This window comes from Capricornis sumatraensis, chromosome 4 (genome assembly GCF_032405125.1).
Source record: "Capricornis sumatraensis isolate serow.1 chromosome 4, serow.2, whole genome shotgun sequence".
Lineage (NCBI taxonomy): Eukaryota > Metazoa > Chordata > Mammalia > Artiodactyla > Bovidae > Capricornis > Capricornis sumatraensis.
Genome location: NC_091072.1, coordinates 139,180,375 through 139,207,540, shown reverse-complemented (window position 1 = coordinate 139,207,540; position 27,166 = coordinate 139,180,375). Strand labels below are relative to the sequence as shown.

The window sequence follows — 27,166 nt, the reverse complement described above, 5'->3', positions numbered from 1 at the left end:
TGCCCTTCTGTTTCTCATTTTATTTGTGGGGTACAAAGGGTTACATGGCGCCATGGGTGCCCGAGAATCTACGGAACCTGAGTGTGACTTCTCTTCTAGTGTTCTTTTTACCCTCTCAAGCCTTGATTGCGTCATTTAAACCATTTGAACCTTAGTCCCTTATTTGGGCAATCCTAAAAGGAAGACTCTTGAGAGTCCCTTGGACTGCAAGGATATCCAACCAGTCCATTCTGAAGGAGATCAGCCCTGGGATTTCTTTGGAAGGAATGATGTTAAAGCTGAAACTCCAGTACTTTGGCCACCTCATGTGAAGACTTGACTCATTGGAAAAGACTCTGATGCTGGGAGGGATTGGGGGCAGGAGGAGAAGGGGATGACCAAGGATGAGATGGCGGGATGGCATCACAGACTCAATGGACGTGAGTCTGAGTGAACTCCGGGAGTTGGTGATGGACAGGGAGGCCTGGCGTGCTGCAATTCATGGGGTCGCAAAGAGTCAGACACGACTGAGCGACTGAACTGAACTGAACTGAACTTACAGGGATACTTAGGGATCAAATGAGATCAAGGTGGTGACACTTTCTTACAAGCAAAGGTGTTTTATCCTCAAATGAATCCTCTTGATCATTATTTTCTGTCTGCTGCCCTCCCCTCGAACTTTGCTGACATCTCTCCCTCTGGCTGCCTTGGTTTGCTGACCCTCTCCATTCTAGCCTTGGATACGTTCTCCATCCTCTCGCCTGAGTCTTGCTTCCTTACCCAGAGCTTGAACCATTGCCTGTCCAGTCACGTGGCATTTTCCCCTCTCACTGACTCTGGTCGATCCCTGTGGGTCTTCTTCTGGTCCTGTCTGATTCTCAGCAGGGGAAAACCTCTTCTTACAGCTAATCCCTGGTCGCCTGCTCCCCAGCTGGTCTGTAACTCGGCATAACAGCGACTCCCCATGCTCTGAATCACTTCTAACCTTCCTCCTCATGGCGACTTGTCCCAAAGACCTCCTCCTTAACCAGGTGAGCGGCTAATGATGAATTAACTCATAAAAATTCTGTCATTTACAACAAGTGGTAGATAAGTTATACTTTTAGGAGTATTTACATTTTAACAAAACACACAGGAACACGATGTTTTAGGCTTAACTCAAAAGAACAAAGTGTAGTACAGGGTTCTGAGGCGGTGGGGGAGGCTAGTGAGGGGTGGAGCCGTGGTGGGACCTGGGCAGAAGTGGGTGGGAGCCCAAACTGGAGTCACACCAGAGACGGGGCCCGCTCTCTCCTTCTAGAGGTCTCCTCCTCCCTTCCTAGGGTACTGTCACTAAGTCATTCAGGTCGATAAATTCTCTCTCTGAAAATCTAATGATCTTACAATCGTTTACAATTACAGTCATAGGTTTTGATGAGAATCAAATGGAAAGATGCAATGTGAAATGTAAATGACTGTAAGATTATTGGAGTTTCAAAAAGAGTATTCATTGATTTCTTCCTGACACATGCCAGAGATAGATTGATCTTTTCTTAATTTTAAAATTTAAAAAAAGTCATTTATTTTTTTGGTCACGCTGCAAAGCATGGGGGAATCTTAGTTTCCTGACCAGGACCCAAACCTGTGCCCACTGCAGTGGAAGTGTGGAGTCCCAGCCGCTGGACTGCTGGGGAAGTTCCTGGTCTTGGTCAATAGCATTTTTATTTCTGTGGCTCAGGATGTAACAGGAGTGTTACTTTGGTGCATAGACCATTTCTGGAGGAAAGGGAGGCCTAGTCCTCGCTCAGCCATGAGGGGATCTGAGCCACTAGAGTGCCGTGTGCAGGACTTGGGGTGGGATGCCCAGAGAGGTGGTGGAAAGGCTCTAAACACAAACCTGACTCATGCGGCAATTTCATTTTTGCTGATTCTAAGGAGGGAGGTGTCTCAAGTCACACTGCCCTGTCGGCTTGGCCCTATTCCGAGGGACCCCGCTCATTCCTTCATGTGGAGGTTCTGGGACTCCACCTCCCCCTAGCTTGCTTTGGTATAAAACCTCTGGGATTTCCCTGGTGGTCCGGTAGTTGAGAATCTGCCCTGCCAATGCAGGGAACAGGGGTTTGATGCCTGGTCTGGGAGGATCTCACACGCCATGGAGCGACTAAGCCTGGGTGCCCCAACTGCTGAGCCTGTGCCTGAGAGCCTGTGCTCGGTAACAAGAGAAGCCACCGCAGCGAGAAGCCGGAGCACCACAACTAGAAGGTAGCCCTCGCTCGCTGCAATGAATCACGGGCTTCATTGCCTGCAAGCAGCAACGAAGACCCAGGGCAGTCAAAAATAAATTAAAATCCGATAAAAACCCAAAAAACCTCTGATGGTTAAGTGTTAGTATCACTCTTACACAGGGTGGGTTCAGACTGTGGCCAGTTCTTGAAATTCTAGCCCCATTGCCTCAAAGAGCTCAGAAACAATGAAACAGGTCCAGGCATCGGGCACATGAGAAATGCTCAGAAGAGCTGGCAGGTTACATCTGCAGGAACCTGACTCACTAGTGTGTGTGACCCGGACCCGCTGCTCGACTCTTTGTCCTTCATTTTCCTCATCAGCAAAGTTAGGATGATAAAGTTCATCTCCTGAGGTCCTGGTGAGGAGGAGATAAGGCCACACGGGTCCTGAATTAACTGCGGCCCATGGGAGGCAGTATTACTGGTGGCTGCTGAGCCTTCCTGGCTGAGCGCAAAAGTGTGGGCAAAGGATTCTTTCTTCAGCAGTGAGAAAGTAAGTCCCATGTCCTGAGTGTGAGAGAGTAGTTCCCCCAGATTTAGGGGAACTCAGATGCCCTACCCATTCCTACATCCCTTCCATGACAAATCCTCCCTCTCTGCACTCCTCTTCTGGGTCACATGCAAAAAATGAGTAACACACCATACCACTGCTGCTGCTGCTGCTGCTGCTGCTAAGTCGCTTCAGTCGTGTCCAACTCTGTGTGACCCCATAGACGGCAGCCCACCAGGCTCCCCTGTCCCTGGGATTCTCCAGGCAAGAACACTGGAGTGGGTTGCCATTTCCTTCTCCAATGCATGAAAGTGAAAAGTGAAAGTGAAGTCGCTCAGTCGTGCCTGACTCTTGGCAACCCCATAGACTGCAGCCCACCAGGCTCCTCCATCCATGGGATTTTTCAGGCAAGAGTACTGGAGTGGGGTGCCATTGCCTTCTCTGTACCACAGCCTCCACCAAAGTGTTCACTGGATCAAGTAGCACCATGAAGAATCAAGGGAAAGGCAGGAAGCTGAGAATTCTAACATCTAGGTCTTGGATTCTGAAACGAATGACCCTGCCTGGCACGTTCCGTACCATGGACCAAAGTCTCCTCAGATCCCTGGGGAGGTGCGCGAGCCCACACATTCTTCCCCAGGTCAGGAACACCTTACCTTTAGGCTAATGTGGTTGGTCTCGTTGGACTCCAGAGGAAAGATGTCTTCAGGAGGAATGTGGGACCACTTCTTCTGACGAAGCGCGTGTTCTCTCTTATATTTTCTGTGAAAGGAACACAACCAGCCCACAGGCTTTTATTATGCTCTTTCATTATGCCATTCCATGTCTGACCATTAGTTGACATCTAGAGCTCTGATCGTGGGGCTTCCCTGATGGCCCAGCAGATAAAGAATCTGCCTGCAATGCAGGAAATATGGGAGACTCAGGTTTGATTCCTGGGTTGGGAAGATCCCCTGGAAGAGAACATGCAACCTACTCCAGTATTCTCGCCTGGAAAGTCCCACGGCCAGAGGAGCCTGGTGGACTACAGTCCACGGGGTTGCAAACAGATTCAGTCAGGACTTAACAACAAAGCCTCTTCAGCCTGAAAGTATGTAATACTTAACCAAATGCTTAACAACAACAACAATATTTAAATACTTAACAAAGACAACAATACTTAACTAAACAACAAAGCCTCTTCAGCCTGAAAGGATGTAATAGAGCAGCTTTGGAATTTTCCATAATGTATTAATAAAAGAGCAGAAATAGCTATTTCCACCTACAGAATGCCAATTCTATGGTCATTTTACAGACTTTATTTCAATTCCCCACAACAGTTCAGATGAGGATACTGAAGCCAAGTAACATGTTTAAATTGCTAATAACACAGTTAAGATCACACAACTGGTTAGTCTCAGAGATTTGAGATTATGAGATTTGAGTTCATGTGTCTCAGGAAGACTCCCTGGAGGAGGGCATGGCGACCCACTCCAGTATGCCTGCCTGGAGAAACCCACGGACAGAGGAGCCTGGTGAGCTACAGTCCATAGGCACGCAAAGAGTCAGACATGACTGAAGCAACTTAGCACACACACATGCATGTCTCTGATGGCAAGCTCTAACTCATCCACTCAGTAGTATTCTGCCCTAGACAGACTTTTTGATGCAGAATGCCTTTATAATCTTAGCTCTGTCCAGAGACCTTCCTGTGAATGTATCCTACCAACAAGCATCACCCAGCCCTCCACCTGAGAGATGAGCACCGCAGGTTAGCCGGCAGGTACCTGAGCACCAGGAGAGCAATGAGAAGCAGCAGGACCACCGTTCCCGCGAGCGTGAAGACGGCAATCATCAGGATTTGAGGGCCTGTGGCAGAAAAGACAGTGAAAACTATACTAGGAAGGATCCCTGAAAAGAGAACAAATGCATTTCACAAGATTCTAGTTGTATACGATAATTTCAGCAAGTGGAAAAGGAGAGATCTTTTAAGATATCTGTTTCTTAGAGAAAAGCAAATGTCATATGTTAACACTTGTATTTGTAATCTAAAAAAAAACAAAATGATACATGGACTCAGTGGTGAAATGGAAGACTTCACCTTCCAATATAGGGGTTGTGGGTTTGATCCCTGGTCGGAGAGCTAAGATCCCATATGCCTCGTGGCCAAAAAACCAAAACATAGAACTGAAGTCATATATTAAAAAATTCAGTAAAGACTTTAAAAATGGTCCACATCAATAAGATCTTGAGAAAAAAAAATTTTTAATGATACAAATGAACTTATTTACAAACTAGAAACAGACTCACAGACCTAGAAAGCAAACTTACAGTTACCAAAGGGGAAAGGTGGGAGGGAGGATAAATGAGAATGAACATATACACAATACTACATATAAAACAGACAATCAACAAGGACCTACTGTGTACCACAGGGAACTCTACTCAGTGTTCTGTAATAACCTACTAGGGTGAAGAATCTGAAGAAGAATGGATATATGTATATGTAAGCTGAATCATCTTACCATACACCTGAAAATAACACAATATTGCAAGTCAACTATATTCCAGTACAAAATAAAAATTAACTTTAGGGGTGGGTTGGGGTCGGGGGTGAGGAGCAGGTTCAAGAGGGACGGGACATATGTGTGCTTATGGCTGATTCACTTTGTTGTGTGGCAGAAACCAATTCAGCATTGTGAAGAGATTATCCTCCAGTTAAGAATGAAAAGTTTTGAAGAGTAGGAAATACTTCAAAAGTAGGAAGTCAAGACATACCTGGAGTAATAGGCAAATTTGGCCTGGGAGTACAAAATGAAGAAAGTCAAAGGCTAACAGAGTTTTGCCAAGAGAATGCACTGGTCACGGCAAACACCCTCTTCTAACAGCACAAGAGAAGACTCTACACATGGACATCACCAGATGGTCAACACCGAAATCAGGCTGATTATATTCTTTGCAGCCAAAGATGAAGAAGCTCTATACAGTCAGCAAAAACAAGACCAGGAGTGGACTGTGGCTCTCAGGTCAGGAACTCCTTATTGCCAAATTCAGACTTAAAGAAAGTAGGGAAAACCACTAGACCATTCAGCTACGCAAGCTGCACAGTTCATCACTCAGTTGTGTCTGACTCTTGCGACCCTATAGAAGGTAGCCTGCCAGGCTCCTCTGTCCATGGGATTCTCCAGGCAAGAATACTGGAGTGGGTTGCCATTTCCTTCTCCAGAGGATCTTCCCAACCCACGGATCGAACCCAGGTCCCCTGCATTGCAGTCAGACTCTTTACCAACTGAGCTATGAGGGAAGCCCCCATTCTGGTATGAACTAAATCAAATCCCTTACAATCATACACTGGAAGTGACAAATAGATTCAAGGGATTAGGTCTGATAGAGTGCCTGAAGAACTGTGGACGGAGGTTTGTGACATTGAGGCAGGAATCAAGACCATCCCCAAGAAAAAGAAATGCAAAAAAACAAAATGGTTGCCTGAGGAGCTCTTACAAATAGCTAAGAAAAGAAGAGAAGCTAAAGGCAAAAGAGAAAAGGAAAGATATACCCGTTTGAATGCAGAGTTGCAAAGAATAGCAAGGAGAGATAAGAAAACCTTCTTCAACGATCAACGTAAAGAAATAGAGGAAAACAATAGAATGGGAAAGACTACAGATCTCTTCAAGAAAATTAGAGATACCAAGGGAACATTTCATGCAAAGATGGGCTCAATAAAGGACAGAAATGGTATGGACCTAACAGAAGCAGAAGATATTAAGAAGAGGTGGCAAGAATACACCGAAGAACTGTACAAAAAAGATCTTCATGACCCAGATAACCATGATGGTGTGATCACTCACCTAGAGCCAGACATCCTGGAATGTGAAGTCAAGTGGGCCTTAGGAAGCATCACCATGAACAAAGCTAGTGGAGGTGATGGAATTCCAGTTGAGCTATTTCAAATCCTAAAAGATGATGCTGTGAAAGTGCTGCACTCAATATGCCAGCAAATTTGGAAAACTCAGCAGTGGTCACAGGCCTGGAAAAGGTCAGTGTTCATTCCAATTCCAAAGAAAGGTAATGCTCAAACTATTGCACAATTGGACTCATCTCACATGCTAGCAAAGTGATGCTCAAAATTCTCCAAGCCAGGCTTCAACAGTACTTGAACTTCCAGGTGTTCAAGTTGGATTTAGAAAAGGCAGAGGAACTGGAGATCACATTGCCAACTTCTGCTGAATCATCAAAAAAGCAAGAGAGTTCCAGAAAAATATCTACTTCTGCTTTATTGACTATGCCAAAGCCTTGACTATGTGGATCACAACAAAATAGAAAATTCTGAAAGAGATGGGAATACCAGACCACCTGACCTGCCTCCTGAGAAATCTGTATGCATGTCAAGAAGCAACAATTAAAACTGGACATGGAACAACAGACTGGTTCCACATTGGGAAAGGAGTAGGTCAAGGCTGTATATTGTCACCCTGCTTATTTAACTTATACTCAGAGTACATATGTGAAATGCCAGGCTGAATGAAGTACAAGCTGGAATCAAGATAGAATGGAGAAGTATCAATAACCTCAGAAATGCAGATGACACCACCCTTACGGCAGAAAGTGAAGAAGAACTAAAGAGCCTCTTGATGAAAGTGAAAGAGGAGAGTGAAAAAGCTGGCTTAAAACTCAACATTCAGAAAACTAAGATCATGGCATCCGGTCCCATCACTTCCTGGCAAACAGATGGGGAAACAATGGAAACAGTGGCTGACTTTATTTTCTTGGGCTCCAAAATCGCTGCAGATGGTGATTGCAGCCATAAAATTAAAAGATGCTTGCTCCTTGGAACAAAAGCTATGACCAACCTAACAGCATATTAAAAAGCAGAGACATTACTTTGCAACAAATGTCCGTCTAGTCAAAGCTATGGTTTTTCCAATAGTCATGCATGGATATAAGAGTTGGACTATAAAGAAAGCTGAGCTCCAAAGAATTGATGTTTTTGAACTGTGGTGTTAGAAAAGACTCTTGAGAGTCCCTTGGACTGCAAGGAGATCCAACCAGTCCATACTAAAGGAAATCAGTCCTGACTATTCATTGGAAGGACTTATGCTAAAGCTGAAACTCCAATAATTTGGCCACTTGATGTGAAGAACTAACTCACTTGAAAAGACCCTGATGCTGGGAAAGACTAAAGGTGGGAGGAGAAGGGGACAACAGAGGGTGAGAAGGTTGGATGGCATCACTGACTTGATGGACATGAGTTTGAGTAAGCTCGGGGAGTTGGTCATGGACAGGGAAGCCTGGCATGCTGCAATCCATGGGGTCACAAAGAGTCAGACACAACTGAGCAACTGAACTGAACTCAGTGAAAAATGAAAATTAATTTAAAAAATTAAATTTGGAAAAGATATCCTTCTTTTTTAATCTCTTCACTGGTAATAGAGATGCTGCGTTTTTGTTCTCTGAAGAAAATTGTTTGGAATGTGCCTCCAAAGTGGTATTATTTCAGTTACCCTTATAGTTTATACATCTTTTTTCTTATGGGAGCGCTTCACTGGTGGCTCAGATGGTAAAGAATCTTCCTGTAATGCAGGAGACCAGGGTTTGATCCCTGGGTCAGGAAGAACTACTGGAGATGGGAATGGCAACCCACTCTAGTATTCTTGCCTGGAGAATGCCAGGGACAGAGGAGCCTGGTGGGCTACAGTCCATGGGGTCGCAGAGTTGGAACCGCTGAGTGACTGACACTTTCTTATGGGAATCATCGAATGTTAGATCCAGAACAGAATCTGGATGGGAAGACTATCTGACGTCTTTGAAACTGATACCCTTAAGGAGGATTCATAAAGAAGAAACTGACAACTGGTTTTCCATTCAGAGAACAGATCAGAGGTAAAGCAGGTCAGTGTGGAATGCACAGTAAATGATAGTGTTGCCCACTGGTCCTTTCCACGCTCAACCACGTCATTGAGGGGAGTCAATGGGAAGTGTAAGGAATTTGACTTTTCAGTATGTAGGTGAAGCTGTATAGATGGAGGAGTTTGAGAGATTCACAGAAGGGTAAGTAAATTTAGGAAAATGTGGATTCAACCCAACGAAGCATTGAAGCTGAGCTCTGCATGGGCGGAGGACTAGAGTGAGAAGGGCAACAATAATGAAACTGTACAAGAAGGTCATTGTTCACACATGCCTCACAGGCTGCCTCTTGAATCCGCTAACTTCCTGTTCTATTCAGAAGGTAGAGGGTTCAAGAAGAAGAAATGGGATGGACTCCAAGCAACAGATAGTGTATAAGAAGCTAGACGATAATAGCAATATGGTGAAGAAGACAGGTATTTTTCTTACAGCAAAAATATGAGAGAGAGTCAAATTCTAAGGATAAATGTTCACGGAAGGTGTCGTCTAAAAATAAAACTGTAAAATATTTTGAGAATATGGCATTTAAAAAATCCATGAGAGACATTGGAGCTATACAGAGAAATGTTATTCTGACACGCTATTGGGCCTTATAAAAATAATAATACTGAAAATATTTAATGATTTTCAATTTAAAGAATCAACCTACAGGTAAATGACAGAAGTCTTCTTATGGCTAGCAAATAAATATTATCAGCCCTGACAAATAAAAGAAAAATACAGGAGAATTTGGGACGTGAGAAGGAGGTAGAAGGAAGCATAGAGACATGAACATCTTCATCTTACATCTGCAGGAAGCAAGAAGCTTTATGCATGTTTGATAGAACTCCAGGCTTATGCATATTAATTAAAATTACAAATGTAAAATTATAAACACTAAATGTATTGACAAAAAGAACTATATTGAGATGACCTTAGAGAAAAGTATGCCTAATGAAAATGAACCAAATTTTAACTTACCAATACAAGAAAGATAACATTTATATCTGATAAATCAAGAAATACATGCATATAATTTAGAAATATGCAAAAAATTAAGCAGAAAGGACCAGACCAAGGATGCTCAGAGGCGGGACTAGGTGCCCTCACTTTCTGTTATGAATATTTCTATTCTCAGATTTTAAAATCATGTGCATGAATTTTTCTATGATAAAAATAAAATGAAAAAAATCATTTAGTGTTTACAACTTTTTTTTTTGCATCTTTGGACATAAATATTCATTCAAATTTAAAATTTTTTCCCTAAAAATTGATTCAGTTCAGTTCAGTCGCTCAGTCTTGTCTCTTTGCAACCCTATGAATCCCAGCACGCCAGGCATCCCTGTCCATCACCAATTCCCGGAGTTCACTCAAACTCACGTCCATCGAGTCTGTGATGCCATCCAGCCATCTCATCCTCTGTCGTCCCCTTCTCCTCCTGCCCCCAATCCCTCCCAGCATCAGAGTCTTTTCCAATGAGTCAACTCTTCGCATGAGGTGGCGAAAGTACTGGAGTTTCAGCTCTAGCATCAGTCCTTCCAAAGAAATCCCAGGGCTGATCTCCTTCAGAATGGACTGGTTGGATCTCCTTGCAGTCCAAGGGACTCTCAAGAGTCTTCTCCAACACCACAGTTCAAAAGCATCAACTCTTCAGTGCTCAGCTTTCTTCACAGTCCAACTCTCACATTCATACATGACTACTGGAAAAACCATAGCCTTGACTAGACGGATCTTTGTTGGCAAAGTAATGTCTCTCTTTTCAATATGCTATCTAGGTTGGTCCCAACTTTTCTTCCAAGGAGTAAGCGTCTTTTAATTTCATGGCTGCAGTCACCATCTGCAGTGATTTTGGAGCCCCCCAAAATAAAGTCTGACACTGTTTCCACTGTTTCCCCATCTATTTCCCATGAAGTGATGGGACCAGATGCCATGATCTTCGTTTTCTGAATGTTGAGCTTTAAGCCAACTTTTTCACTTTCCACTTTCACTTTTATCAAGAGGCTTTTTAGTTCCTCTTCACTTTCTGCCATAAGGGTGGTGTCCTCTGCATATCTGAGGTTATTGATATTTCTCCCAGCAATCTTGATTCCAGCTTGTGTTTCTTCCAGTCCAGCATTTCTCATGATTTTCTCTGCGTATAAGTTAAATAAGCAGGGTGACAATATTCAGCCTTGATGAACTCCTTTTCCTATTTGGAACCAGTCTGTTGTTCCATGTCCAGTTCTAACTGTTCTAACCTGCATATAGGTTTCTCAAGAGGCAGGTAAGGTGGTCTGGTATTCCCATCTCTTTCAGAATTTTCCACAGTTTATTGTGATCCACACAGTCACAGGCTTTGGCATAGTCAATAAAGCAGAAATAGATATTTTTCTGGAACTCTCTGGCTTTTTCCATGATCCAGCGGATGTTGGCAATTTGAGCTCTGGTTCCTCTGTCTTTTCTAAAACCAGCTTGAACATCTGGAAGTTCATGGTTCACATATTGCTGAAGCCTGGCTTGGAGAATTTTGAGCATTACTTTACTAGCGTGTGAGATGAGTGCAATTGTGCAGTAGTTTGAGCATTCTTTGGCATTGCCTTTCTTTGGGACTGGAATGAAAACCGATCTTTTCCAGTCCTGTAGTGATGTGGAATTGCTTACTATTCACTGCGGAAAGCCTTGGCCAAGCCAGCCGAGGGCAGAGCATCCTGAGACCTTGCTGCTCAGGAGACACTTGGCTGGCCTGTCTAGTGACAGTCAGTGTTATACACAGTTGTAGTTCAAGTTGCACGGATGAAGGTCTGGCCGTGTCAGGGCTTTCATGCCATGATGGGACCTCAGCTCAGGTAGGTAGGTAACCATTGTTATGACCCAAGCATGTGTGCTCTAAGGCAAAAGGGGAGAATTTAGAGGTCAAGCTCACTGCCCACCCCTCAGCCTGATGACATCAAGTATTCCTTGCTTGAAACACACTGAATACATTCCTTGAGTTTCCTATAGTAAAATGTAAATGGAATGAGCCTATTGTCTCTGTGTTCATTTTGCCAATTGCCAAACCTAGTTTTCTATAGGAAAAGTTATGTCAAAGGGTGGATAAAACACATATTAAAGATAGGTATAGCTAAATTAGAATGGGATATTTTCAGTGTTTTATCAGAACTGTAGTATCATTCATTGGGCAGAGAAGTAAAGTCCGTATTTACAAATCTGGCACATCTTATTCAGACAATAAGTAAAACAAAACAAAACCACAAGCTAATTGCATAAACCATAGAATGTACTCTCCTCCAAAACAACTTCAGGGAAAGGAAATTCATGAAGGATCTCTTACCCCGGCCTGGAATATCATTAGGAAGTTTGTGGTTCTTCCAGATGAATGTGGGGCTCTTATCCACAGGGCTAGTCTGGTTCACACGGGTGTCATAGGTCAGAAGAACCTTGTACTGTGTCAGGGCATGAAAGAGAAGATGGGTGAACAGAAAAAGACACTTTAGAATGACTTCTGATGAGACTCACCGTCCTTCCCAATGACATTTGAATTTTTTAAAATTATTTTTTATTGGAGCATAGTTGCTTTACAATGCCGTGTTAGCTTCTACTCTACAGCACAGTGAATCTGCCATATATATTTCTCAGTGAAGCAAGGCAAATGATACACAGCTGGGAACTAGTTAGGATCTACTTGGTGCTCATCATGAACACTATTAGACCGAATAGTTTTCTGTTTTTAATGACCATACATCATGCCTGCCCAATAAATATTCTCCGCATCTTTAGAGAATTCAAGTCTTTCATTTTACAAATATGAAAACAGAGGCAAGAAAAATTAAATGGCTAGCTCTAAGTCACATGACAAGGGAGGCACAATATTAAATATTAAATATTTCCACAATATTAAACTGCTATTAAAAATGATGGCTTGAGAAAATACACCATAGTTAAAATTCATTATCTATATTTATACACGTCAAGGGGCTGCTAGAGAATTCTACATTCCTTAAGTTCTATCAATTACATGATTTTTGAATCTCTTCTATCTCTATGCTCTAATGTGCTTTCTTATAAAAAGTTTCTTTTTGAAGCAATGTGCCAATAGAAATATTAATATATCCTTAAATTACTGCTGCATATATTGAGTCAGTTTTGTAAGAGACTTCTCCAAAATGATCATCCTTCTAAAATTCACCACCGCTCCCTCAAAACATGCTGAACCAAAGTTTTACATTCTCAAAACTATACTCCTAACTTGACAGCAGAATATAAGCTAATATTACATAGTAATATAATAATATGTATTATATTCGCACACAATACTATACCATGTGTATATATAGTGTGTGAATATAAAGCATAACATTACAGGGCTATTTTTATGTGCCTGAGGGATCAAACAATTCATGATGCTCATGAGATTGCAGAGGGAGAGAACAGGGAATGTTTCATCGAAATTTTTAGTTTTGGAAATGAATAAACAATTCTTAAAAAAAAAAAAAAAAATGACCAAAAAGAAAACCTGTCATTTTCTCATTGGTATCCCATCAATAGTCTGGTCTTCATATCAGTGTTTTCTGGGTGGGTATATTTTATACAGTAAATAGAGTGGATATTCTGAATAAGAAGTTCTATGGAGAAAATGTCTAAGGAATATGGCCCCAAGAGGGGCATAACTGTAAATCTGAAATTAACTTGTGGATTCTAAACATAACTTCTCCTAGTCCTTCTCTATGACTTGCCTTTCAGGATAACCGTCCTCACCCAGTCACCTAATCCCAAGTTCTTGATAAGAACATACTTTGCTGGTGTCCACAGAGGTGTACAGAAGGTACATGGTATTGTCAATATCCCCACAGGCATCCAGAGTCACAGGACCCACATGCCCTAGGGCAAAATCAGAAACAATTAGAGACCATCAGTGACTTCCTGACTGAAAGACCAGTTACATCCTGACACGGGGCATAAAGCAGATTCAGATTGCTCTATTTTACTGAAAAATGGTTGACCTTAATGATGTAATAGAAGGCATTGGTTCTTGGCTCTGAGATCGCTGAAGGATATTTCTACGAGAGACACTATTTAGAGAGAAGGAGAACTCTCTTTCACTGCATGTAGGATGATGACACTAAATGTAATTAGCCAGGAGATTTCTCCTGATGAATCGAGACACATTTTTGCTGAGAGTATTAACTAGTGGCACAGTGCGTTTAAGACTTCCCTGGTGGCTCAGACAGTAAAGCGTCTGTCTAAAATGCAGGAGACCCGGGTTCAATCCCTGGGTCGGGAAGATCCCCTGGAGAAGGCAATGGCACCCCACTCCAGTACTATTGCCTGGAAAATCCCATGGACAGAGGAGCCTGGTAGGCTACAGTCCATGGGGGTCGCAAAGAGTCAGACAAGACTGAGTGACTTCACTTTCACAGTGTGTTTAAGTCATTGCATAACCTAAAGTAGATTGCCAAAAGGTCAAAATCCCTTCACTATCACTTATTAGCTGAACACGCTGAGAAAATTAAGTTCTTGGAGCTTCAATTTTCTCATCTATGAAATTTTAGCCAAATAGCATGAGTCTATGAAATGGCTGGTTAGGTTAAAAAAAATTACCAAGTATCAACAATTTCACATGGTTCAAAATAAGAGCTAGTATTGTTTACTGTATCAGGCTCAGTACTAAGTGCCTTATATGCACTTATCATTTTAATCCTCCTGGAACACCATGACACACAAACTGTTATTATCTCCATTTTACTGATGAGAACTCTGAGGTCAGAGATATTATTTAATTGTTCCAGGTTATAGGTACAGCTAGCAGGTGGCTAAGTACCACTTCTGATCACAGAGGCGCAAGTAAAAAGGTGGGGGCCACTGTCTGCATCTTCTCCCCCTCCGTCAACTGCTGATATGACTTTCCCCCACTGCCAATGTGACTTTCTAGGAATGTAAAGGGTTGGTGCTTCCTTTGTTTCTCTCTTTTCCCCCTTGAGAGCCAGGCTTTGAAGACTACGACATTCAAGCAACTTCACGTATGGGGAAAACTAGAAAGTGACTACACATGCCAAGGGGAAGGCAGGGACTCAGAAAACCTGAGAAGACCTCAAGTTTCCATCTCAGGCTGATCCTTAGCAGAGATGGCCTGCAACAATAAAAACAAAAAGCAAAAGCAAGTAACAGCAAACCCTGAGAAGGAGAAAATTCACCATGCCCCAGATGATTTTCAGGATTACCACATTATTAGATTTTAATGTCCAGTTTTCAACCAAAATTATAAGTCATATGAAGAAACAGGAAAATATGATTTATTCAATAGAAAAAAATAAATAAACCAGTGGAAGCCATCCCTGAGAAAGCGATGGTGGGTCTACTAGACAAAGGCTTTAAAACAACTACCTTAAAGATGCTCAAAGACCTAAAGACATGGGTAAAGTCAAGGCAGTGATGTATGAACAAAATGGAAATATTAGCAAAAAGATAGAAATCATAAAAAAAAATTCTGGAACTGAAAAGCATAGAGGCTAAAACAAAAAATTCAAAGGCATATTTGAGCAGGCAGAATAATTAGTGAACTTGAAGATGAAAAAGAAAGTGAAAGTGTTAGTCACTCAATTGTGTCCGACTCTGTATGACCCCATGGACTATAGCCCAACAGGCTCCTCTGTCCATGGAATTCTCCAGGTTGAAATACTGAAATGGGTAGCCAGTCCTTTCTCCAGGGATCTTTCCAACCCAGTGACTGAATCTAGGTCTCCCTTATTGTGGGCAGCTGCTTTGCTGTCTGAGCCCCAGGGGAGCTGGAACTAGAAGAAAGGACAATGGAAATCACCAAAACTGAGGAAAATAAATTAAAAAGACTGCAGAAAAGTGGACAGACCTTAAAGGACCTGCGGAATACCACTAAGCAGACCAACACATGCATTGTGGAAGCCCCAGAGGGAGAAGAGAAAGAGAGAGAATATTTGAAGAAACAGTGGCTGAAAATGTACCAAATCTGATGAAAGATACGAATATAAACATCCAAGAAGCTCAACAAATGCCAAGTAGAATAAATTTAAAGACATCCATGCCAAGACACATTATAATCAAATCGTCCACAGCCAAAGACATAGAATTTTGAAAGCAGCAGGGAGAGAAGTAATTGATCACATATAAGAGATATTCAATAAGATTATAAAGCAGATTTCTCACTATATACTCTGAAGGTTAGAAGGCAGTGGGCTGATATATTCAAAATGCTAAAAGAAAAAAATATCAACTAAGGATCTGTTATTCAACAAAGCTGTCTTTCAAAAGTGAGAGTAGAGTAAGATATTCTGAAATAAATAAAAGCTGAGAGATTTTTACCAACCAATCTTCCCTGCAAGAAATTCTCAAGGGAGTCTAGGAGGTTAAAAGGAAAGAACACTAGACAGTAGCTTGAAGCCATACGAAGAAATAAACATTTCAGTAAAGGTAAATAAGCAAGCAGTTACAAAAACTAGCATTATTATAAAAACAATGTGTTATTCCACTTTTTCTTTTCTATATTACTTAAGAAATGAATATAGTAAACAAATTAGTCTGAAACTTCTATTATTGTAACTTTGATTTGTAACTCCACCTTTTGTTTTTGACAATTTAGGAGACTAATGCTTAAAAAATAATTAGTTTACTATTTGGACACAAAGTATAAGGATATAGTTCTGCAAAACCAATGTCTGAGAGGGATGGAAATGGAGCTGTTAAAGGAGCAGAGTTTTGTATTTACTGAGGTTAAGCCAGTATAAATTCAAATTAGAGGGTTATAATTTTAGGATCTAATCCCCATGGTAACCACAAAGAAAACAGCTAAAGAATACACATGAAAAAAATTTAAACATTTCAGTGTAAAGAAATAAATACAAAAGAAGACAGTAATGGATAAAATGGGGATGAAAAAGCTATATAAAAAACAAATAGCAAAATAATAGAAAAAAATCTCTCTTTATCAGCAAAGAGATCCAACCAGTCCATCCTAAAGGAAATCAGTCCTGAATATTCATTGGAAGGACTGACACTGAAGCTGAAACTCCAATACTTTGGCCACCTGATGTGAAGAGCTGACTCATTGGAAAAGACCCTGATGCTGGGAAAGACTGAAGGTGGGAGGGGAAGGGGACGACAGAAGATGAGATGGTTGGAAGCCATCACCCACTTAAGGACATGAGCTTGAGTAAATTCTGGTAGTTGGTGATGGACAGAGAGGCCTGGTGTGCTGCTGTCCATGGGGTCACAAAGAATCAGACTGAGTCACTGAACTAAACTGATCAGTAATTACTTCAATGTAAATGGATTAAATTCTCCAATCAAAGATAGAAATTGGAAAATTAGATTAAAAAGTGATCCAACTATTTGATGTCTATAAAGAGATTCACTTTTGATCCCAAGACACAAATAGTTCGAAAGCAAAAGGATAGAAAAGGATATTCCGTGCAAGTATTAACCAAGAGAGCAGAGGTGGATATACTGACATCAGATAAAACTGATCAGACTTTTAATCAAAAAAGTTGATAAGAAACAAAGACTTTAATTATATTAATAAAACAATAGGGAAAAAATATATAAATAAGTATAAACATTTATGTACCTAATAACAGACCAACAAAATATATGAAGCAAAAATTGGCACAAAATAAACTATTCTACAACAGTGTGCCAGTAGAGAATCTGCCTGTCAATGCAAGAGATGCAAGAGGCCCAGGTTTGATCCCCGGGTTGGGAAGAGCCCTCAGAGTAGGAAATGGCAACCCACTCCAGTATTCTTGCCTAGAAAATTCCATGGACAGAGGAACCTGGTGGGCTACAGTCCATGGGAGAGGAAAGAGTTAGACACAACTGACCACACATGCACTCTTTTATACAACAATAGTTGGAGATTTTAACACTCTACTTTCTCTAATGAACAGAATAACAAGATAAAAAATTTGTAAAAAAAATAGAGGACTTGAACATAAAAGAAACCAACTAGACGTAACAGACCAATATAGAACATTCTACCCAACAACTGAACTTTTGCACATTTGTTGCCTCCAGTTAAGTTAAAGGTATTTAACTGTTGACCCATCTATTGCCACACCCTCTCTTTACTGTCCACAGGGAGCGCATCTGGAGAAACTGTAAGTGTAGTTTGCTCTTAGGCACCTGGTACCTTCAAAAGTGATGTTCCTGAAAGCATGAGCAAATTTAGAGGTGGTAACATCTTCTCCATTTTCAAGAAATATCTTCAGCATATGTCCAAAAAGCAAGACTCCATCCAGGTAGGCAGCAGCAAAATCATTTTTTGCCTAAATTAGAAAGGAAAAATCCTAAAATGAGTTCAAAGGAAAAAAACCAAGATTCTGGTCTTGAACCTGGAAAAAACATTGTTGGGGTCAAGCAGGGTAACTTGAAAGGTAAAAGAATATTAATGGAATTGCGGGGATGGGATTAAAGGAAATTTTGGAAAAACTTTCCTTGGACCAGGGCTCTTTCTCACCCCCACATCACAATTCTGTCTTCCCTTGGGATCAATTAACTATGAACACTGCCTTTAGGGAAAGAACTAAAAGCAGCTGTGCTTCCTCCTTCCCATGATGATAAAATATTTTATTTCAACCAGGAAGAACAACATACAGCATTTTCAGTTCTCATAAGGTTTTATACAGAAATAATATTTTCATTTGAAAATAAAAGAGAACAGCAACAAAAACAACCCCACTGCCTTTGAGTAGTGTGATGCAATAGGAAGAGTTTTGATTGGATGATACCACTGTATTTGCTTTGGAGAGAGTCCTGGTTGGGTGTTAAGGGCAGACACAAATGTCTGCCCTGGCGAACATAAGAAGGGGTCCACTTTCTCCAATGAATAGAATAACAAGATAGAAAATATGTAAATTTTCTCTGCCTCTGTGACAGTTGTGTGGTGGTCTTTACAGGGCTGGATTGAAAGCTCAGTGCCCCTGAGACCGAATGAGCTCAGTCAGCTCAGACAGTTTGGCCCACCTACCTGTAAAGAATCACACTTTTGCCTGAGCCTAGAAGCTGTGCAAGTGAAATCTGAATATGACACCCAGAAGTATATTTGCTAAAAACCATGAAAAGGGAAAAACGAAAACATCTCTCATTGGCTTCAGTGTCTTTTGCTGAAATCATCTTTTCATGAGATGAAAAGCATCAGTTAAGACCCAGCCCCTGAAGGGGTTAGAGCCCCAAATTTTGGCAGGTTGCAAAACAGAGGGCTTAGAACTGCCAGTCTAGGCAAAATGGTGATTCTCTCAAAGGTCCCCAACTTTCCTTACTGCTCTTTGGGTCTTGTCATCCTAAAGTTGTTTGGGGGCTTCAGGACTGACCGCCCCTTACCCCCTCCCTTCTCCAAACGTGCTCTCAACCGTGTGTGAGGCCAGAAAACATCCGGTTACTTTAGCTGGGTTAAGGTACAGTGACCATCAAAATCCAATGCGGTATTAGAGAATGGGGTTTTGCATTTAATCAAGACATTAATGATTTAATGTCTAATTGGAGGCTCTTCTTCTGGGACAAATGTTAAACCAGGTGGGATGCTGGAATAAAAGGAATAAACCAGGCCTCTCCTGTACAAATTCGGATGATAATCAACCTAATGAAAATAAAGGACTGTGTCTTAACCTGGGAATATGTATCTTTAGAGGAACTCTCATACCAGGGCCAGGGATGTAAGGAGCTTCATCTATTCTACATTGTCTAATATGTAGCTCCCCTACGTTAGCAGGGCTTCTTCTGATCATCCTGCAATGTCGCTTCTGTTTGGATGTTATAGCAGCCTGTAGTGTGGTGCTGGACTGCAGCCTAGCACAGTGACATATAGAAAGAGTTTGATTTTTTGCAAATTTATTGATTTATTTTTGGCTGTGCTGGGTCTTCATTGCTGTGTATGGGCTTTCTCTAGTTCTGACACGCGGGAGCTACTCTCTGCTGGCTGTGTGTGGGCTTTCCGCTGCGGTGGCTTCTGAGCACGGGCTCTAGAATTGCCGGCTCAGTAGCTGTGGTGCACCTGCTTAGCTTCCCCCATGGCATGTGGAGTTATCCTGGAGCAGGGGCTGAACCCGTGTCTCCTGCACTGGTGGCCAGATTCTTAACCACTGGACCACCGGGAAGTCCTGGAGTTTTAATAGCAAGAATCCTGCTATTACACATAATTGGCTCAGTTAACATTTGCCGAGTAAACTGGAACCAGTGGGGGGAAGACTTGCTCATTTGAGAATCTGGGTCCTAAATGGAAGAATGGTATCTTACCCTTGCCAGAAGAATAAGAGTATATATGTCTATGCAGTTTACCAGTGATAAATTATTGGAGGAGGAACTATTTGAGACGGAGTTTTCTGGAGGCAGGGTCAGAACAAGAACATTTTTCATGTAGTCAGGGGCTGTGACATTGTCCATGAAGTACTGGTCACTGGAATAAAAAGCACAAGTTTCTCATGAAAATCAGATTGCTGCAAAAAATGGAAATGGAACTCCTACCAATTCGTACATCAGCTTTGAGATAGTTTAAAACACTTTTTTTCCCTCTGCAAAACTTTCTACTTTCCCCAGATAAGTTTATTTTTTTCTAAACCTGCTACCTTGAATAGCAGAACTTAGATGCTGTGATTAACAAACACAAATGGACACGGAAGATCAGAATACAGATACTTGTTTTTTTATAAAGTTTATATGAATTTTAATATTTTTAAAATAAATATTTTGATAGGTTATTCTGAACTTAAAATAAACATGAAGGATCTAGAATATACTAACAAACAGAGGTTCATTTGTTTCTCTAGCAATTCACTGCAGATAATTCTTTAAAAAGAAAGAAGATTTTTGGGGAGCCCTGGATATGTAAGCTTCTTTTCAAGGTTTAATGACTCTTGGCTGATACCTGGAAACTTTCTTTTCCTTAAGTGCTCATAATGCTTTAGAGATTTAGGGATAGGATAGAGAGAAAGTTTATGAGTTCCGTTTACTCTCCAGATGGTGAAACATAAACATGGAAAAAAATGAAGCATTTTCTCTAACACTGTATACTTCTTAACATTAGCTAACTGGTCCTTGTATTCTCAATTCCTGGGCTTACCAGTTGGCACTAGTGGTAAAGAAGCCACTTGCCAATGCAGGAGACATAAGAGACGTGCTCTTGCAATGTGGGAGACCTGGGTTTGATCCCTGGGTTGTGAAGATCTGCTGAAGAAGGGAAAGGCTACCCACTCTAGTATTCTGGCCTGGAGAATTCCATGGACTGTATAGTCCATGGCGTTGCAAAGAGTTGGACACAACTGAGCGACTTTCACCTTCACTTTCGCTGTTTGGGTCTGGAAGATCCCCTGGAGCTCTGGCAACCCACTCCAGTATTCTTGCCTGGAGAATCTCATGAACAGAGGAGCCTGGCAGGCTCCAGTCTATGGGGTCATAAAGAGTTGGACATGACTGAAGCAATGTAGCAGTACACATCCTCAATTCCTAGACACATTTGGCAGATTGAGGACCCTTGATACTACATCTATTTATTTTTAAGATATTTATTTATTTGGCTGCGTTGGGTCTTAGTTGAAGCATGACGGATCCTCATTGCATCACATGGGATCTCTTGCTGTGAAGCACTGGTTTAGCTGGTCTGAGGTATGTGGGATCTTAGTTCTCAGATCAGAGATCGAACTTGTCTCCCTGGTATTTCAAGGTGGATTCTTAACCACTGGACCACCAGGGAAGTACTTGCTAATCATTTTAATGTTTTATAACACACTTGAACTGCTGTTAGCCAGGATGACCATCATTTAATATTCAAACAGCAGATGAATATATCTATGTGCTGAGGGCTGTGTTGAAGAGTTTGTTTATATTACCATACCTCATCCTAAAGGACCCTTATAGATATTTTTATTCTCACTTAATAAATGAGAAGACTTAATCTCAAGATGCTAAGTAATACCCAAGAGGCAAATGAACTGAAAGTGTCAGAATTATAATTTGAAATCCCAAGTTATGTCTAGTTTCAAATGAATCTCATGATCTTCCCAAAACACAGCCAGGTGTCCTTAGGGAATAGTGATAAAAGGAGGCCAACACTTTGGCAGTAGATGAGGAGTTTCTAAAAATAAAGTTACACCAAACTGGTTCCACTGCAGTCACTGAAAGTGGCTATCAATGTGGTTGCAGGAATAAACTGTTGATAATTCTGCCCTCTTTCTTGTACTCTGCAGCTAATAAGGCTCAGCTGACTATATTATCTTCAGAAACTAGATATGCCTGCAGTTCCCATGCTTCATTTTTCTCAACACTGGGACAAGTACATTCAAGGTGTCTGAAATGACTAATCAGATATGATACACTGCGGTAACAGCTTCTGCTCTGAATACAGACAGCAAATGATCAATGATCCAGGCAGATAAGTGAAGTCATATGATTCAGTTGATGGAGCAAGAGACACAAGATGTACCAGCAACACCTGTTTAAAGCTTAACCTGACTCAGATATTACCTTGGCTTTTTTTTTTTTTTTATGGGTTCTCCATAAAACTGTAACTGCATTAGAAGATGAGTGGTAAAAAAGCGGGGATGTGATAAAAGATGGTTTCTGTTCTCCAGAATTTTCTCCCCTTAGTGCCAGTGAAGTGCAGGGGAAAATTACCACCCAGTGACTACACTGCAGAGGGCAAAGAATAATCGTGTCAATCAAATTCACTTAATGGGAACTTTCCTCTTACCAAAGGTGGCTGAAGGAAAATAATCTAGGACCAAAGGCCACTAGTGATCGAAGGCGCAGATACAGCTCGTGTTCTCAGAAATATGACTGGGGTATTAACTGATTTATTACTGCCTGGGAAAAAGACCTTATGATCAGGCTGGAGACCAGGATCTTTGTTGAATGGGCATGTGGGTTGAATGGGCATGTGGGTTGAATGTTTTTTTCTTTTTAAATAAAACTTTTGTATTTATTCACTTGTTTTTTAGTTTTTAAAATTTTATATTGGAGCATAGTTGATAACAATGTTGCATTAGTTTCAGGGGTATAGCAAAGGGTTTCAGTTATACATATACATGTATCTGTGCTCAGTCCTGTAAGACTCTTTTGTGATCCCAAGACTGCAGCCCACCAGGCTCCTCTGTCCATGGAATTTTTTCAGACAAGAATACTGGAGTGGGCTGCCATTTCCTCCTCCCGGGGATCTTCTCGACCCAGGGATTGAAACAGTCTCTTGTGTCTCCTGCCTTGGCAGGTGGATTCTTTACCACTGCACCACCTGGGAAGCCCATACATGTATCTATTCTTCTTCAAATTCTTTTCCCATGTAGGTTGTTACATAATATTGAGCAGTTTCCTGTACCACACAGTAGAAACCTTTCATATGGTCCTTAGACATGATAGTGATATCAAAGGTATACATCTCTGCTAACTATAATTAATTAAATAAGAATGCTAAAGAAGAAATTAAACCCTGGTTACAATATTATCTTTATACTGAATCCCATTTAAGGCTATGAAAAACATGAGAAAAGAGAATATCTTTTGGAAATCCTTATTTTCTTTCTGAAAGGAGAGTTCTTCCAAATATTATACCTACTTGAATAAATCCACGAGAATAATGACGATGTCTTCAGCCACTGCCCGGTCACCCCTGAGGTTGCGGATGGTTTCCGGTCTACCACACATAACAATCACTGCAGGAGAGAGAGCAAGACAGAGAGAAAAATATACAATAATCTGTTCCCAAGCAAGAAGGAAACCACATGATTGAATCTGAACCCAGTAAGTCTATGCACCATTCATGTTTTAAGATTAACACCAATTTCTCAAATTTATTCCCCCTCCACATTCTTTTTTTAACGGAGTCAGAGTAGAGCTGCATGGGATCTTAAAAAGGATCGTCTAGCCCAGGCTTCCTTGGTGGTCCAGTGGTGAAAAATCTGTCTGCCAACTCAGGGGACACAGGTTTGATCCCTGCTCTGGGAAGATCCCACATGCTGCAAGGCAACTAAGCCAGAGTGTTACAACCCCTGAGCCAGTGCCCCCAGGGGCTGTGAGCCACACTACTGAAGACTAAGTGCCTACAGCCCGCACTCTGCAACAAAAGGAATCACCGCAATGAGAAGCCTGTGCATGGCAACGAGGGAGTAGCTCCTGCTTGCCCCAACTAGAGAAAGCCCATGGACAGCAGTGAAGACCCAAGACAGCCAAACAACAAAATAAACAAATATTAATACATACAGCTTTAAGAAAGAATCATCTAGTCCATTTCCTTAATTTTACTGATTTAAGGAAACTATAGCCAAGGTGCCAATGAGATAAAAAAAACTGGTAGATGACAGAAACAGCTCTGATAAGTATTTGCATCGGTTTAGTGCTTACTCCATTACATAAGGCTGGAGTAGTTACAGAAACTATTTTCATTAATAAATGAAATGCACTACCCACATGTAGGGTTTCTCTGGTGGCTCAGAGGTTAAAGCGTCTGCCTCCAATGCGGGAGACCAGGGTTTGATCCCTGGGTCGGGAAGACCCCCTGGAAAAGGGGCAACCCAGTCCAGTATTCTTGCCTGGAGAATCCCATGGATGGAGGAGCCTGGTGAGCTACAGTCCATGGGATCGCAAAGAGTCAGACATGACTGAGCGACTTCACTTTCACCCACATGTAAAGTTGTTGCAAAATATATAACTTAATGTGAGCATTAATAAAATCTTCCTAAGCACCTTTCCTTGGGTTTTGCTTGCAGCCTCTTAACTCAGAACTCAGTGACAGGGTTCCAATCTGACTCTCTAAGCTCTCCAATGCATTGTAACCAGATTTCCGAAATGCACGGCTTGATGAGAAAGATGAGGGAGCTGGGAGACGCTTCATTAGATCTTTTCCTACACTGTGTTGTCCAGTTGAATTGAAAACATTTTAGGGACATGAATCATTTTATATTTCTTTTTTCCCATATCTCGTTCAATGTTTTGCAAATGGTAGGTTCTTAATATGGCAAATGCTTGATAATGAAAAGCAAGTGATGTTTTGAGGGATACCAGGAAATCCTGCCAAGCAAGAACCTTTGCTGGTAGAAAATTTGGCAGTTGATTCCTGATATATCCTTATTTGTAAAAAGAGTCCTTAATACATAAGTATTCTGATATATTCTTATTTGTAAAAAGATTTCTGTGGAGGGTGAAATAAATCACTGAATTACTTGGTGAGAATGATTTTATACCATTCACTTTTCATACTTGGTCTATAAATGAAAGATCACTGAGCAGGTGAAATAAAGAGAGAATAGAGCCAAGTGAAACAATCTTGGCTTATCTTGTAATTTTGCCTAAGGCTAGATATCAATAAATACGTCCTCTTGGTCACTGGGGAAACAGGATTCAGAAGTATACAGACTCAACAGTATACTAGATTGTGGCGAACTTAAAAAGCAGTTTATTGGGACTTCCCTGGTGGTCCAGTGGCTAAGACTCCATGCTCCCAATGCAGGGGCCCTGGGTTTGATCCCTGCTCAGGGAACTAGATTTCAAATGCCACAACTGAGACTGGGCATGGCAAAATAAATGAATGTATTTTTAAAAAGCAGTTCACTGATTGTGGGGATTGTGATATCATTTTGGTTCATAAAAGCTGGCTTTTAGCCTTATCATTACTTTCATGACGCTGATATACTTTAAAAATTTATTTTGTTTATTTATGGCTGCACGGGGTTCCACATGGGCTTTCTCTGGTTGCGGTGCAAGGGCTTCTCATTCTGGCAGCTTCTTTTGTTGCAGAGCCCAGGCTCTAGGAAGCGTAGGCTTCAGCAGCTGTGGTGCTTGGGCTTAGCTGCCCCACAGCATGTGGAATCTTCCTGGACCAGGGATCGAACCCGTGTCTCCTGTTTTAGCAGGCAGAACCAACTACTGGACCGCCAAGGCAGTCCCATGTTAATATACTACTTTGCTAATTTCTTTGAGGATAAGGTTTGAATCTGCAAAAGGAACCATATAATGGAGTTGCATGCAGCTACAGATCTTCCCAAACACACAAAATAGTCAGTAATGATGACAGCTCTGGGGGTAGATTTGTCCAAATCACTCATAGGGAGGTGATGGTTGTGAGGAAGAAGCGGCAAAAAAACGATCTTGCTTCATGTCCTCTTACCATTGCTTTTCCTGTTCTGATCCATTAAGATGTCCTGAAACTCAGTATCTCCTCTCAACATCTCCTTGAAGCTTAGTTTCTGAGAAAAATAGGAAACTCCAGCCTCCAGAGCATTGAGGTACCTAGAATAGAAACGAAGAGAAAGTCTAAGTAATCAGCTTAGTTTCTTCATGGCTTTCCATGTCGTTTGCTTACTGCTTACAGATCTCTTCAAGGGACTTGTTCATCTAAAATCCATGGCCACTGTTAACACAATGGGCAATACACACCACAATCCCAAGGGTTAGGATGAATGTCTAATTTAGGGGGAGTATAGGGACAGTTTCAGGGGATCTTCGTGTATTCATACAAACAGAAGGTATTTCCCAGCTCCCTTCTAAACGCTTCTTGCTATTTGCTGAAGGAAGGCTACTCTGTTCTCATCTCATTATCACACAGAAATTGAAACTTTTGAATCTATAGTACAAAAATTCAGAGCTGATAAGAGTAACTTTTCCTTCTGTATGAAACTGACTTTTGTTCAGCCCAAAGTTTCTAAGATGATGTCTTAGTGTCGATTCTTACAGTTCCCTAGATGTGTGTTCTAAGGGGAACCCTATTGTAGTCCTCTGCGAGCTTTGGTGGAGAGAGACTTCAGGTTCCTTCAAGTCATTCTTTCTGCCACCTTTGCCGGAGTTGTGTGAGCTCTGTAGTTTCATTTTAGCAACGGTGCCCAATGCTCTGTTCTCTCCAACAGTCTGATTCCTCTGAAAAGCTGTGAGAGAAATGATTTCTAACTTGTTGTGTAGGACAGGCAGAAAGCATGTTCTCTGCTCTCATGTCTGATTTCCATGCTCCTTAAACAGAGATCATGGTACTTGTCCTCTTTTCTACAGAGGGTTTACTGTGGGGAATTGACAAAACTAACGTGAAAGTACTTTTAAAACTGCAAAGAGTGTCACACATGCAATGAATGAGGATTATATTAATGACATCACGTTCCTTTCGGCCCCTTTGCTTTTACTTATTTATTCACTTCTAACCACTTTTAGTGGAACCAAAGTTTTCATCAAAGCTATATTTATTGCTACTTCACTTATGCCATTTGGAAAGAATTAGAAAAATAGTCAATGTATTTACCATTACATAGACACTTGGTGTCAATCACACTGAGGCAAGGAAAACAGATCATTGTTAACTAACAGACTCTATAAGAAAAGGTAACTTTTTGAAAATATGTTCAAAAAACATCTTTTCGAGTTCTCAAGACATATAACATGCTCCATATGATTCCTTTTTATTAATACGAAACATTAGCCATTGCTATTGATTTAGATCATGAAATCAGAGCAAGTGTCATATGCTTCTAAGTGAAATTTCAATTTGACCTGAAGTTAAGGGGTACCTACTTCAGAGAACTGTGTTTAATAGATCTGGTTCAAATAGGTGTAACAAACAGCCTTATCTAAATCTATTTACAGCTTAAGAATGAAATCAGTTAAA

The 27,166-nt window shown here is 41.2% G+C and overlaps 1 protein-coding gene across 1 annotated transcript in view; it reads right to left on the bottom strand.

Moving 5' to 3' along the window:
- Positions 1-27,166, bottom strand: part of GUCY2C (guanylate cyclase 2C) — a 66,204-nt gene that overhangs the window by 29,050 nt on the left and 9,988 nt on the right. The window contains exons 5-12 of the mRNA XM_068971041.1: positions 25,685-25,806; positions 23,138-23,234; positions 19,873-19,990; positions 17,729-17,864; positions 13,367-13,452; positions 11,906-12,017; positions 4,500-4,581; positions 3,390-3,495 (exon numbers count right to left, since the gene is read on the bottom strand). Coding sequence (XP_068827142.1) covers positions 3,390-3,495; positions 4,500-4,581; positions 11,906-12,017; positions 13,367-13,452; positions 17,729-17,864; positions 19,873-19,990; positions 23,138-23,234; positions 25,685-25,806 — 859 coding nt within the window. The remainder of the gene's footprint in view (positions 1-3,389; positions 3,496-4,499; positions 4,582-11,905; positions 12,018-13,366; positions 13,453-17,728; positions 17,865-19,872; positions 19,991-23,137; positions 23,235-25,684; positions 25,807-27,166) is intronic.